The sequence below is a fragment of the Crocuta crocuta genome, unplaced genomic scaffold (assembly GCF_008692635.1).
Source record: "Crocuta crocuta isolate KB4526 unplaced genomic scaffold, BGI_CrCroc_1.0 scaffold318, whole genome shotgun sequence".
Classification (NCBI taxonomy): domain Eukaryota; kingdom Metazoa; phylum Chordata; class Mammalia; order Carnivora; family Hyaenidae; genus Crocuta; species Crocuta crocuta.
Window position 1 is genome coordinate 5,049,291 of NW_027531425.1, and position 13,880 is coordinate 5,063,170.

At 38.3% G+C, this 13,880-nt stretch overlaps 1 protein-coding gene across 7 annotated transcripts in view; it reads right to left on the reverse strand.

Moving 5' to 3' along the window:
* The window catches only part of CAMSAP2 (calmodulin regulated spectrin associated protein family member 2), a 114,213-nt gene that overhangs the window by 45,778 nt on the left and 54,555 nt on the right, over positions 1-13,880 (reverse strand). For all 7 annotated transcript variants that reach the window (XM_077771935.1, XM_077771933.1, XM_077771932.1 and 4 more), the window contains one exon: positions 5,436-5,597. In XM_077771935.1, coding sequence (XP_077628061.1) covers positions 5,436-5,597 — 162 coding nt within the window. The remainder of the gene's footprint in view (positions 1-5,435; positions 5,598-13,880) is intronic.

The following is a 13,880-nucleotide window of genomic DNA, read 5'->3' on the forward strand; positions in this document are numbered from 1 at the left end:
GGGCAAGAGACTGCCCCACCCCAAAACAGGCAATTTATTAGAAGAGCTGTAAATAAATAAAAAGATAAGAAGAAAATAATGGGGATGAGGGGTACCTATTTTAGGAAGGCTGGGTATGTCAGACAAGGCCTCCATGAGAGGTAACATAAGCAGAGACCTAAAAATGAGAAGCTGGCCATGATAAAAATAGAAAAAAGAGCATTCCAGACAGAGAATAAACAATATAAGCAAAGGCCTTGGTGGGGAGATTTGGTATGTTTGAAGAACTGAGAAAACAGTATGGCTGACACATGGTGAGGAAAGGAGGGGTTACAAGATGAAACCAGAAAGCGAGGTAGAGTCAAATAATATTAAGGTTTATGTGTCATAACTTCTGGGTACCCCTGCATCAGTCAGTCATTTAGTAGAATCTTGTCTTCTGTGATCTTGCTTGCTTTTAAGTTCAAATTCATTTTCTGCCAATCATGCTATTTTAGCCATGCTATTCCTACTTTTCTATGATAGGTTTTTTTTATACCTATGGGTGTATTATTCAGAAAAAAATGGCAACTGGGTTAGGGTGACCCAAAAAGAACAAAGGGGTACTAAATCTGAGAGGTCAGAATGAAGTCATGATGAGAAAATAAGTAACAAAGCTGGTAGTTGTAGACTGGAGCAAGAAAAAATATACAAGGAGGTTCGGGTTGAATCAAATGGTTTCAACCTTTATCTCAAAACTGAATAGGGTGGGTATGGCTGCATAAAGGTGCTGAACATTCTTAATTAAGTGATTTCTTTTTCCTTCTATAGATTCCCAAAGTTCTAACATGCCTAGCTTAATTCTGCAGCTTTACCTACCTCTTATTTATTAAACATCACTTCTCTGCCAAACACTGCACTAGTCCAGGCACCAAGACTGGAAAAAAAAAGATGGGCATTGTACCTGTCCTCACAAATATTATCCTACTTAGATTTCTTTCCAAGTGTTCTTTCTTTTAATATTTATTCATTTTCGAGAGAGCGCACACAAGCGCACAAATGGGAGGGGCAGAGAAAGAGACACACACACAGAATCTGAAGCAGGCTCCAGGCTCTAAGCTGTCAGCACAGAGCCTGAAGGGGGGCCTGAACCCACAAATTAGAGATCACGACCTGAGCTGAAGCTGGACACTTAACTGACTGAGCCACCCAGGTGTCCCAAGATTATCCTAGTTTGTTCAAGCGATTACGCAAATTACAAACTCTTGAAAGTGCTATGACGTAAAGAAGTGTTATAGCAGAAAATGAGACTCAACACGTGCCTACTTCAGATAAGGTTGTGAGGAAAAAGTGCTATCTAAACTGAGAAATGACATGGGCGCCTGAGTGGCTCAGTCCGTTAAGTGTTTGACTGCTGATTTTGGCTCAGGTCATGATCTCACTGTTTGTGAGACAGAGCCCCACATGGGAATCTGCATGGACAGCATGAAGGCTACTTGAAATCCTCTCTCCCTGCCCCTCCCCTCCTTCTTCTCTCTCAAAACAAATAAACATTAAAAACATCAATAAACTGAGAGAGTGTGCCTGGGTGCCTCAGCCAGTTAAGTGTCTGACTCCTGATTTTGGCTCAGGTCATGATCTCATGGAACGTGAGTTTGAGCCCCACACTGGGCTCTGTGCTGACAGGGCAAAGACTGCTTAGGATTCTCTCTCCCTCTCTCTCTACCCCACCCCCTATTCTCGTTTGCTCTCTCTTTCTCAAAATAAATAAATAAATAAATAAATAAATAAGCAAGCATTTATAAACAGAGAAATGATGGAATGGAAGCCATGCAAAAACTGGGAGATGAGCTGCTTAGGAACAGGAGACATCATGCTCAAAGGCTCTGTGGTGAGGCAGACAACTGGAATAAAGTGAGTGAAATGTGAAAGGAGAGCAGTGGCCCTGAGCTGAGGATGGAGAAGTATATAGGATCAGATTCAATGGTACACTGTAGGCAATGGTGCATTCTACACTTTAAGTGTAAAATGAAGCCCCTAAGCGTTTTAACAAAGGAATGACATGATTCAAGTTATACTGTAAAAAGATACTCTGAGAGTTTTGGTTCTGGTAACAGTGGAATAGCATGTATCACACTAAGCTTCCCAGAATAATTATAAGATAAAAAAGCAACTGTTGATGGTACTGGGGAGCAACCAAAAGCAGATAGAAATGGGAAAGGATGTAACCTTTGAAAGGAAAGAATATGCTGAGTGAAATGTATGTTTTCCGATGGCTTTCCCTCAATCCACACAATGCACAGTGGATAGAACCAAGCAGAAAACTAGTGCTGGATTGAGGAACTGAGGGAAAAATTGGAGACTGTCAGAATGGCTGGATACTGAGGAAGAATATCCTGGAAAAGAAGGAATCACTACTGAGGGAGACCCCGTTTGCACATCTAAACTGCCCTCAAATCCTTGGCTGAGGCCTGAACTATGCATGTGTAGGAAAGACTCTGAACAGTCAAGGGTGGAGGGGGTGGGGGACAAATGCTGGGAGGCTGAAGAAGCTACCTGCTGTGGGGGGGATGGTGTCGCACTTGAATCCCACACCCAAGTAAACACCTTGGGTTCTCCACTGAAGCTTTAGAAGGGTCACACATGATTTAGAAGTAAAGACTGAATTTTAGAGGTGTACAGAGAAGTATTCATTGGATTCGTCAAAATGGCCAACTTCCAAACCAACTCAGGAGCAACCACAGTAGAGGAATGGGGATGGGAGCAAGAGCAGAGAAGGCCAGTGAATGAGGAAATAACTCTTTGGAGAGGTTCTGTGTATGGAGGGATGGGGTTGCACCTGGATGGGGAAGTTTTATCGGGATGGGAAACAGGGGAATTAAGTCTGTATTCTTGTAAGAATGGTCCAATGGAGAGAAGTGGATGATGCAGGAGTGAGGGAACAACAGTGTGGTCCACAGACCAGCAGCATTAGTGGCACCGGAGCTTCTTAAAAACGTAGACTCTTCACCCCAATCCAAGACCCTGCCTTTTAATAAGTTCCCAGGGGAACTTACGCACATGAAAGCATGACAAGAACTGAAGCAGAGGAACAATGACCATGACAAGAGAAGAAAACAGAGTAATAAGCAATGAGAAAATGGCCTTTGACAGGAAAGGGGGTCACTTTCTCCACTTTAATAGCAGGAAAGAAAGACGATGAATACTGATGTGGAAAGGTTTACAGATTTGGTAGCAAAAAGAGAAAATTCCCACCTGAAGATTTCCCATCTCTGGCCTCAAAACAAGGATGAGGCAAGGTCCTCAACTGGCAGTAACAGACGGTGGGTTATGGAGGTCTGAGGATTAGAGAAGAAAGGATAAAATAATCCTGAAGTGTGGGAAAGTGAGCTTCTTAGGGACACACTTTTTGGTCTGGCAGTAAGCACTGAGTGTCCATTTGAAGTCTGTACTTATAAGTTCAAAGTGAAACTAGCTTCCTTGTGTAAATTTCCCCAGCAATATTTATATCCATAGGTGCACCCTAGAGAGAAGGCAGATAACTGAGCTCAACCAGGGTTTTGTCACGTAAATCACAGGGAGAGAAAAGGAGGCAGAATAACTGACAGTGTTTGCAAGAATCTGGTTCAAAAAAGAGAACTGTTAACTGAGACTATAAGAATGAAAAGACTCAATGGTTTTGAACTTATGATGAAGCCAAACACTGTTAATGGTAGGGGGTATGAGAGTACATGAAGGAATTATTTAAGAATGAGATGCCTGTGGGATGCATGGGTGGCTCAGTCAGTTGAGCGTCCAACTCTTAATTTCAGCTGAGGTCCTGGTCTCACAGCCATTAGATCAAGCCCCTCCATGCTCAGCACAGAGCCTGCTTAAGATTCTCTCCCTCTGCCCCTCTCCCTGCTTACACTCTAAAATTAAAAAAAAAAAAGAAAAGAAAAAAAAAGGAAAAGGAAAAAAAAAATGAGATGTTTACAGTAAGGATGTTTACATCCTGATGACTGTCCATACCTAAGGAGGAAGAAATAAAGGAACTCCAGGGGCAGAGTATTAAATGGGCTTTCTAGACGGATACTGATGATGATGATAAATGCAGTTTTTTACATTTAGCTTCTTGTTCTGCAAGCATTCAAGGAAGGATACCTGAAGGTACAATTTCTTGATCTGCTCAGGTCTGGCTCATGGGTAAGATTTCAGTTTTTCTGGAGTGATAGTTGCAAACGAATGCAAATCAGGAGGAATTAATTACTCAATTTGTCAAAGGGAGTAATAAACTGACAATTTAAGCATCTTCAGAGCACAAATAACTAATCACAGTTCCATAAAATGTCCAAGAGAAATCTACAATCAGTACAATCTTTTGCAACTCAGTCAAGCAAACCCAAGAATCACAGACTAGGAAATAGGAGAAAATTACTTCATTATTAGATTCAAAAAATACTTACTGAGTACCCACAGGGTATAGAATACCGACTCTGAGTGCTGGAAATGTTATAATAATCTGATATAAACTAATCATTATTAAATGTAATTATAGATATTGCAGAATAATAAATTTATTTACACCATTTTAACAGATTTTTTTAAATCAAAAGGTAATGGGAAATTTCAAGTAACATAACTTTAGCTTTCAATTTGATTTAAAACAAAAACAGAAATGGAGTGTGGCTCAGTCTGTTCAGGAGGCTATAACAGAAATAACCACAGAACAGGTGGCTTATAAACAACAGAAATGTATGTCTCCTAGTTCTAGGCGCAGGGAATTCCAAGATCAAGGGACCAGCAGATCCAGTGTTTGGATCCAGTGTTTGGAGGGCCTGCTTCCTGGCTATCTTCTTGCTGTGACCTCACATGGCAGAAGGAGCAAGGGAGCCTCCTGAGGCCTCTTTTATGTGGGCATTAACCCCATTAATGAGGGCTATGACCTAATCACCTTCCAGGGCCCCACTTCCTAATACCATCACGTTGGGGGTTAAGATTTCAACATAAGAGGGGCACCTGGGTAGCTTAGTCAGTTGAGCGTCCGACTTCAGCTCAGGTCATGATCTCCCGTTTCAGGAGTTCAAGCCCTGCATCAGGCTTGCTGTTGCCTGCACAGAGCCCATCTCAGATCCTCTGTCCTCCCTCTCTCAAAAATGAATAAACTTTAAATGGTGGGGGAAAGGGAGAGAGGCAAACCATGAGAGACTCTTGAATGCTGACAAAAACTGAGGACTGATGGATGTGGGGGGGGTGGGGGGATGGGCATGGAGGAGGGCACTTGTGGGGATGAGCACTGGGTGTTATGTGGAAACTAATTTGACAATAAACTGTAAAAAAAAAAGTTTGAAAACAAAACAAAACTTTAAAAAAATATTTCAAAATAAGAATTCTGGGCAGATAAAACCTGTAATCTATAGCAGAGTGGCAATGCATAATTAAAGATTTCACTTTTCTGGTTAGGAGACACATTTTTACTCAAGTGAGTATATTCCTACCTTATTTATCCAGTACATGACAGCATCCTCAATATCATAGGGCAGATCCGTGGCTTGAAAAAAGGCTGAATACTGTTGAGCACACGCAATTACTTTCTCTATACTGACCATCTCTACGGTATAAGCCATCATTAGGGTATCTATCATGGCCAAATGAGCACTCTGAAAATATAAAACAAGAACACATAGTTTAAAAATTACACTTAGAAACTGCTATTTATATATTTTAAAATATTAATAACAATTCCTAATAAAAAGTAACAGAACTAAAGACTACAGAAGACAAGCCTTATTAAGAAAGCACAAAGGAGAGATGAGCTAACTGAACCAAACTAATTTATCACTGAAATAATTATTGAGGATCTATAAGATGCTCATTATCTTCTATTCAGGGAATGTTCCTTTTCCTGTCTTTCCTATTTTTGATAATGTTGTAATCATGTACCCAGCAATACAATTTACAAACTTCAGAGGCATCTCTATGCGCTTTCCTCAAGCTTCATATCCACACAGCAGAAGTTTATAGATCCTACTTCTAAAATGTGTCTCAAATCTGCCTCTTCCTGTCTCTGCCACAGCTCTTGGTGCAGACCATCCGTATTTCTCACACTTGAACAAGGCAAAGGACTCTCTAACGGATTGATTCTCCTGGCTCCAGCTTCTTCCTCATGCTATTCATCCAGTAACCCAAGACTTCCAATCCTTCCTATGCCTTTTTTGAGTTGTGTGTGTTTGCTTGTTTTTAAATACACAAGTGTTGTTACATGGTGACACTTAAATGTTCCAAACATTACAAAGCACATAAAGTAGAAATTACCCCTTCCAGTCCTCTTCACCTAGCAATGTGTATGGTTTGGTATGTATTCTTACCAAAAAAAGTTAATGCACACCAAATAGATAAACATTTACATTGTTTCCTGTTCGCTGGCATTATAAACAATGCTACAACATTGTATTTCTCCAGGGATAATTCTTCACTGTGGGGCTACTAGAACGAAGAGCAATCATGTTTTAAGTTTTCATAGATAACCACTAATCTCCCCAGAAAGTCTGCAGCAACATTTATCTCCCACCAAGAATGTTATCACTGTGCCTGCTTCCCCAAATTTTTTTCCCAATATTTGGTACCATTCACTTTTTATCATATGTATCAGTCTGAAAGGTTAATTTAAAAAAAAACAAAACCCACTCTTGTTTGATTCTGAATAATGATGAGCATCTTTTTCAATGTTAAGCAACCAATTTCTTTTTTTCCCTTGGAAAACTGCCTGTTCACATCTTTTGCCTATTTCTCTCTTTGAGATGTTCATCTTTCTTTATTTCCTGATTTGTAAGTGCTCTTTACGTATTAAATATATTAGCTCTGTGTCATTCAGATAGCAAATACATTTTCCTAGTGTACCTTTGGATTTTCAGCTTTATTGGAGTATAGTTAGTTACAGAGAAGTTCTAAATATATACTTGGTAAAATCTGTCAATCTCACTATTCTCCTTTATGGCTTAGAATATACCCCATGTTTACAAAAAACTTCCTTACCCCAAGAATATGGAAATACTGTCCTCTATTTTTTTAATTACTTTAAATCTATCTAAAATTTGCTTTTGAAGATGTTATAAACTAGGGACTAGTTATTTTTCCAAATCAGAGATTTCATTATATCACATTCTCTCATGAAGTCTACCTCATTTACTTTATAATACAGTCTAAACTCCTTAACAGAGGTAAAGTACTTTAACAGCTAGTCCCTACCTATCACACTAGCCTTTCAACTTACCATGTCCTTCCCCTAATCCACACTCCTTTCAAAACAGCCAGAGATGACTGCTATTCCCCAAATCTGTCACCAGTTTTCAAGTTTCCATGCCCTTTCTGTTGTCTTCCTCCATACAATCTAAACTAAATCTTGACATTGGCCTGATTGTTACCTTCATTCTAAAGGCATTTTCTTTCTTTTTTTTTTTTTAATAGTTTATTGTCAAATTAGTTTCCACATAACACTCAGTGCTCATCCCCACAAGTGTCCTCCTCCATGCCCATCCCCCCTCCCCCCACATCCATCAGTCCTCAGTTTTTGTCAGCATTCAAAAGTCTCTCATGGTTTGCCTCTCTCCCTTTCCCCCACCATTTCCGCCCTTCTTCTCCCCCTTGTTCCTCCGTCAAGTTCCTCCTAATCCTCCTATACGTGCAAACATATGATATTTGTCCTTCTCTGCCTGACTTATTTCGCTCAGCATAACACCCTCAAGGTCCATCCATGTTGCTACACATGGCCAGATTTCATTGTTTCTCATTGCCATGTAGTATTCCATGGTATAGATAAACCACATCTTCTTGATCCATTCATCTGGTGATGGACACTTAGGCTCTTTTCTAAAGGCATTTTCTAATTGACTTTCCAATCAAGATGACTCATTTTTCCTACAGAATGAGTAAAGGTTCCTACAAAATAATGTTTGTACTTGCATTAAATTCTGACTTATCTCATGTAAGGCATAGGCACTGGTATTTTTAAAAGCTCCCCAGAAGTCAGGGCTGAGAATCACTGACTTCTCTCATCATAGTACAGTTACTGTATACAACACTGTTTCCCTAGTTAGACAGTAAGACACTTGAGGGCAAGGACATTATCTCAGTTATAGTCACACTTCCTACACCTAATATGGCTCCTGGCAACTAGCAAGAGCTGACGAAAGTTACAAAGAAGGAAAAGAAGCTAGTCTCGGGGTCACCATAAGGAATGAAGAGCAAGTTTTACATTGGAGCTTAAGAAATTGGTTTTGACTAGGAGGCGGTAGACTAGCCTATCAAAAGCTTAGCACTCTTTATAGAAAGACAGACACTTTATCTTAACAACAATCATACAACGAATAGTTACTCCTACTTATTCAGTCTAACTTAGGTACCAGATACTGTGCTAAGTACATCATCAATATATTAGTTCTTTCATTTCAAATCTTTTCTGAAATAAAGCTGGAGATACTATACTCTTTGTATAACCCTCACAACTCTCTAAAGGAAATATTTACATGTTTTATATGTGGGGAAGCTGAAGTTCGGACAATTAAATAGTTTGCTCAAACCTAATGGGGTCTTTCTATTCTGTCATGTAGTTGGCAGAAATTAAGTTATTTACTTGGGCAAGAAATAGGTTTCGGAAATAATACATAAATATCTTTTCCAGACTGTTACTGCCCAGGTTGCCCAGTGATTTCTTCAGACTTGAAGTGACACACTGTATCACTTCTAGCACTTCCTTTAGCTCAAGTCATTTATTCGTATGTGTCCTCTCTGTCCAACTCTGGCCCTAGAAAGCAGAAGTTATGCCTTTCTCATCTTTGCTCCTAGCACAATGTTTTAAGGAAGAAGCTCTTAGAAATCAGTATATGGTAGCCTTAGAAAGCATCATTCTTTTGAACAAAAATGTGGGAAAACATTTCAAGAGCCATAAAACTATTCATGTACTCTTTATCAAGATGTTTTTCTCTTGACAATTTATTCCACAGATACAATTTGAGAGGAAAAAACAGCTATGTGAAAGAAAGTGACTGTTACAGTATTATACATAACAAAAAGAAAGAAACAAAAAGAAACAGTGTTAACAACCATAAGTCCTTTATGGTATCCTAAACTATTTAACAATAGGGATATGCATGATACAATACTGAGTGGGGGAAAAAACCACACTGTACCATATTAATGTTAAAGATATATATACACACACCCCTATATATACACATACATATATGCATATACATACAAGCATGGATATATACATACACAAGACAGGAAAGGAAAAGGTGCAAATAACTTACTTAGACACTACCTTGTTATAATATGCGAAACATACATATAAAATCTAGTTTACTTCAAAAATTAGGGTAAACACTAAGTATAATTAGTAATACATTTTCAAAACAAAAACATTTTCTCATTATCCTTATAGTTATTTCTATATGATATTCACCCACTTTTTTAAACTAAAAACTTTCACATTTTAGTCTGACTTTTTTTACCCTTTAACTTTACAATATGAGGTAGAAATAAATTGAAAATTATGTAAAACAGAAAGTATATACAAAATGGATCTAGAAAAGATCAGTAGTAAAATAAAACACTAATAATAAACTCTAGGCCACAATCGATAGAGTAATTTATATCTCTAAATAAAACACACCTATTTAATTTCTTACCTAAAGAGTTAAGATCAGAATAATAACAACTACAACTAACCCAGAGTACTATTTGCCATGTAAGATTTTCAGCATGCAGTGTTTTCAGCATTTGTATTAAACTTATTTAATACAACAACCCTGTGAGGGGGATGATTATTATACCTATTTTACAGATAAGAAAACTGTGTAACCTGTTCAAGGTTACTCAGCAAGGAGGTAGTGATGTAGGGATTCACACCTAGAGGCCTGGCTCTAGAGCCCATAACCATCCCACATCCACACTGCACACTCATCCCAATGCCTCTCTGAGGCTGCGTATTGCAGTAGGAGGCAAGACAGAAGCTTGCAACTGCAAAAGTTGTATACTGAGGTCACCGGGGGACAGAGCAGAATATGCCATCCAAGAGCAGCAGTATAAAGACTGCTTACCGAATAAAAAGCAGTTCCAATGAAAAAGGAAAGGATACAGAATTCCACTGAATTTATTTAACAGAGCTTAAAGTATCATACAAAGGCCAACATTAAGTTCTAGATCTGTGTTATAAAAATTATATTTTTGTTACCTCCCATCAGTGGACTCTGCACAAAACAAGTTACATTTATGTATTAGAAATTAAAGTTAATGCTATTACACAGAGGCACCTGGGTGGCTCAGTTGGTTGAGCATCCGCCCTTTGATTTCCACTCTGGTCATGGTCCTGGGGTCGTTAAGATGGAGCCCTGTGTGAAGCCTGCTTGGGATTTTCTCCCCCTCCCTCTGCCCCTCTCCCCTACTCTCATTCTCATTCTCTCTCTCTCTCTCAGAAAGGAAAAAAAAATTAAAGGGGCACCTGGGTGGCTCAGTTGGTTAAGCGCCCAACTCTTGATAGCAGCACAGGTTGTGATCTCTTATTTTGGTGAGATTAAGCCCTGCATCAGACTCTGTGCTGACAGTGCAGAGCCTGCTTGGGATTCTCTCTGTCTCTCTCCCTCTCCGTCTCTCTCTCTCCCTCCACCCCCTTCCCTACTCTCTCTCTCAAAAATAAACATTTTTTTTTAATATTAAAAAAGCTGTTAAATAAGGAAGAGCATTTAAGTGTTATAGGTGAGAAATTTGTTAGTCTCAAAAATTAGTAAGATTTAAATTCTAGTATTGCATGTCTTTTATTATTCTTGTATCGCAGATCTAGACATGGAACTTAAAAAAATTCCTAAAAAGAATTCAGGTCTTGGCCTGCTATGGTATGGTGGCTATAGCACCTACCATGTCCAAGTAGTCCTAGAGGGACACAGGAAGGAGCCATGGTTTAACAAATCAATCATGAACATGAAGTATTTGAATCGTTCTGCTAAAATGATTATGCACAGCCTATACACATCAGACTGGGATTTGTCAGAGTTAATTCCAATTCAGAAAATTATACTTTAGGGGCGCCTGGGGGCTCAGTTGGTTCAGTGTCCGGCTTCGGCTCAGGTCATGATCTCACGGTTCGTGGGTTTGAGCCCCACATCGGGCTCTGTGCTGACAGCTAGCTCGGAGCCTGGAGCCTGTTTCGGATTCTGTATCTCCCTCTCTCTCTGACCCTCCCCTGCTCATGCTCTCTCTCTCTCTCTCAGAAATAAAACATTTAAAAATTTTTAAAAATAAATAAAAAGAAAATTATACTTTACACATCATTTATTTATAAAATAAGTTTACTGTAAATTTCATTTATCTTTAATTAACATGGAGACGGATGTAAAATAGTACTTAATAACCCTACTGAGATACCACTACACATCCATTAGGAAGGCTATAATTTAAAAATCAGGTAATAACAATTGTTGGCAAGAATGTGGAGAAATCAGAACTCCTATACACTGCTGGTGAAAATGTAAAATGAGGTAGCCACTGTGCAAAACAGTTTGGCAATTCTTCAAAAAGTGAAACAAAGAGTTACCATTTGATCCCATTATTCTACTTTTAGGCATATATATCCAAGAGAAATGAAACTATATCTCCACACAAAAGCTGTTCACAGATACTGTAACAGCCAATAAGGTAGAAACAACCCAAATGTATATCAACTGATGAATGAATATACAAAATATATATATTCCGTACAATGGAATACAATTCACCAATAAAAAAAAGAATGATATGTACAATACAGATGAACCTTGAAGACAATATGCTAAGTAATAGATGCCAATCACACACACAAAAAAATACATACTATATTATTCCATTTATATGAAATGTCCAGAATGGACAAATATATAGAGGTAGAAAGTAATTAAGTAGATGCTTCCTCAAGGTTCAGGGGTGGGGGGAAGGGAGATAGGATGGGTGACAGTAAAGGGTGTTAAGTTAAATAGCTGCTTAGGTCTCTTTTCAGAGTGATGAAAGTTTTTTTTTTAATTGTGGAAATGCCTGCACAAGTCTGAATATAGTAAAAACCATTGCACTGTACACTTCCAAATGGGTGAATTATAGGGTATGTCAATTATATAATACAAGCTGTTGCCAAAATGAAAAAACAGATTAATTTCTGAGGCTCTCCTCCCACTTTTCAGCATAAATACTCCATAAATCACCATTTATGGCTCTAAGTAAGCCATTATCCATGTGTTTGCAAAGTATCTATATAAATATTTCATTCAAGGTGAAAGGCGATTTATTTTTCTAGGTAGTGAAGTATTTTAGTATTTTAAGGAATGTCTAAGAAAGATCATAAATGATCACCTTTAAAAATAAACTATATGTATTTTACCTAGATTAGAGCCATAAGAAATTGAAAATAAAAATCAGCAAAAGGAAAACAGAACTTAACATATTTACTTTTCTTTTATCATTAATATATAGCTATTTCCTGCTTAAAAGTATGCAGAATGCAAACTTATGGAAATAAGCATGTTATCTTTAATAATATCTAAATAATATCTAATACTTCATTGTTTAGAAAAATAAATCACCCTTCAACCTTGAAGTAGCTAGAATCTTAGAGGTAGATTTCTATAGTTGATATGAAAACTGAAATTTTCCATAAAAAAATTTATGCTTCCAATCATAATGTCTATCCTCTGGTATAAGGAAATCTTCACATAACAAAAATCCATCCTATCAAAAGTGGGTTGATCCCAAGAGCAAAAAGCACTAGCCTTAAAAACAAGTCAGGAATATACACTGACCAACAAAGATTTTCGTTGTAACCTACAGGAGAGTTAGAGCACTGCTGTTCCTGACAGACTGGTGGTGTACTCAAGCTGCATTAAATATGGTCAGGACCAGAGAGTGCCACTGCTGCTCTGCTATCACCAGATGGAGTGGTGAAAATGGAGGCACTGCCAAGGGAGATGACGTCCACGGGATTCAAAATACCCCTCTCATGCGAGTCAGCATTAACTCTGCCTAAATTTAACAAATATAGCCCAGAACAAAACAGCTGAGCGTTCTCTTTAATCTGTTTCTACAAAGGTAGTAGGGGCATCTGGTCTATATTCTGTCATTTACATTTGGTGAATTTGACAATCACAGTACCCAATGGAGAACTATTTTCAAGATCACTTAAATCAAACTGATACTTAGCTTTACTGCAAAAGAATATATACAAAAAACAGTACAGCTCAAATATCTATCAAAAGCCCCTGACCAATGAAGGATATTATGTGTCCTGAGCAGTTCCATCAACTTCATCTGGAGTAAGTTTAACCTCTAACAGCAAGTGTACTTTAAATGAGGTTCTGCTGGGTGGACTCATAAAGGAACAGCATACTAGTAGTCAAATAAATATGGCAAACAAAGGAAATAGTTTACAGCAGTGGTTCCAAATCTGGCTGATGATCAAAAAATTACAAATTCCCTAGCCCAAACCTTAGAGATGGTGGTTCCTTTGATCCCCAAAGAGGTCCAAGAAGAGCATCTTAACTGGAATCTTGCCTCCAACAGTCTCCACAGCCACAAGAAATTAACTTTCTACAGTGATCTCTAATCACAACATTCTTCTATAAGCAAAAGCCTTCCATGACTTCCTAGAGCCTACCAAAAACATCCAAAATTATTTGATCAATGAAGTTCTTCATGACCTTAAGATAATCACTCATCAGGTCTCATCTTTACTACATCTTATTTAAACCCTATGATCTAGTAGCAGAGATTAAGAGCAAGAGCTATTTAAGCAGAGTGACTGGGTTCAATCTAGACTCTGCCATCTACTATATGGTTTTGGGCAAAGTCTTCAATTTCTCTGTGCTTCAATATCCTCATCTGTAAAATTGGATGACAATAGTACAAGGCATTTCATGCTCTAAAAA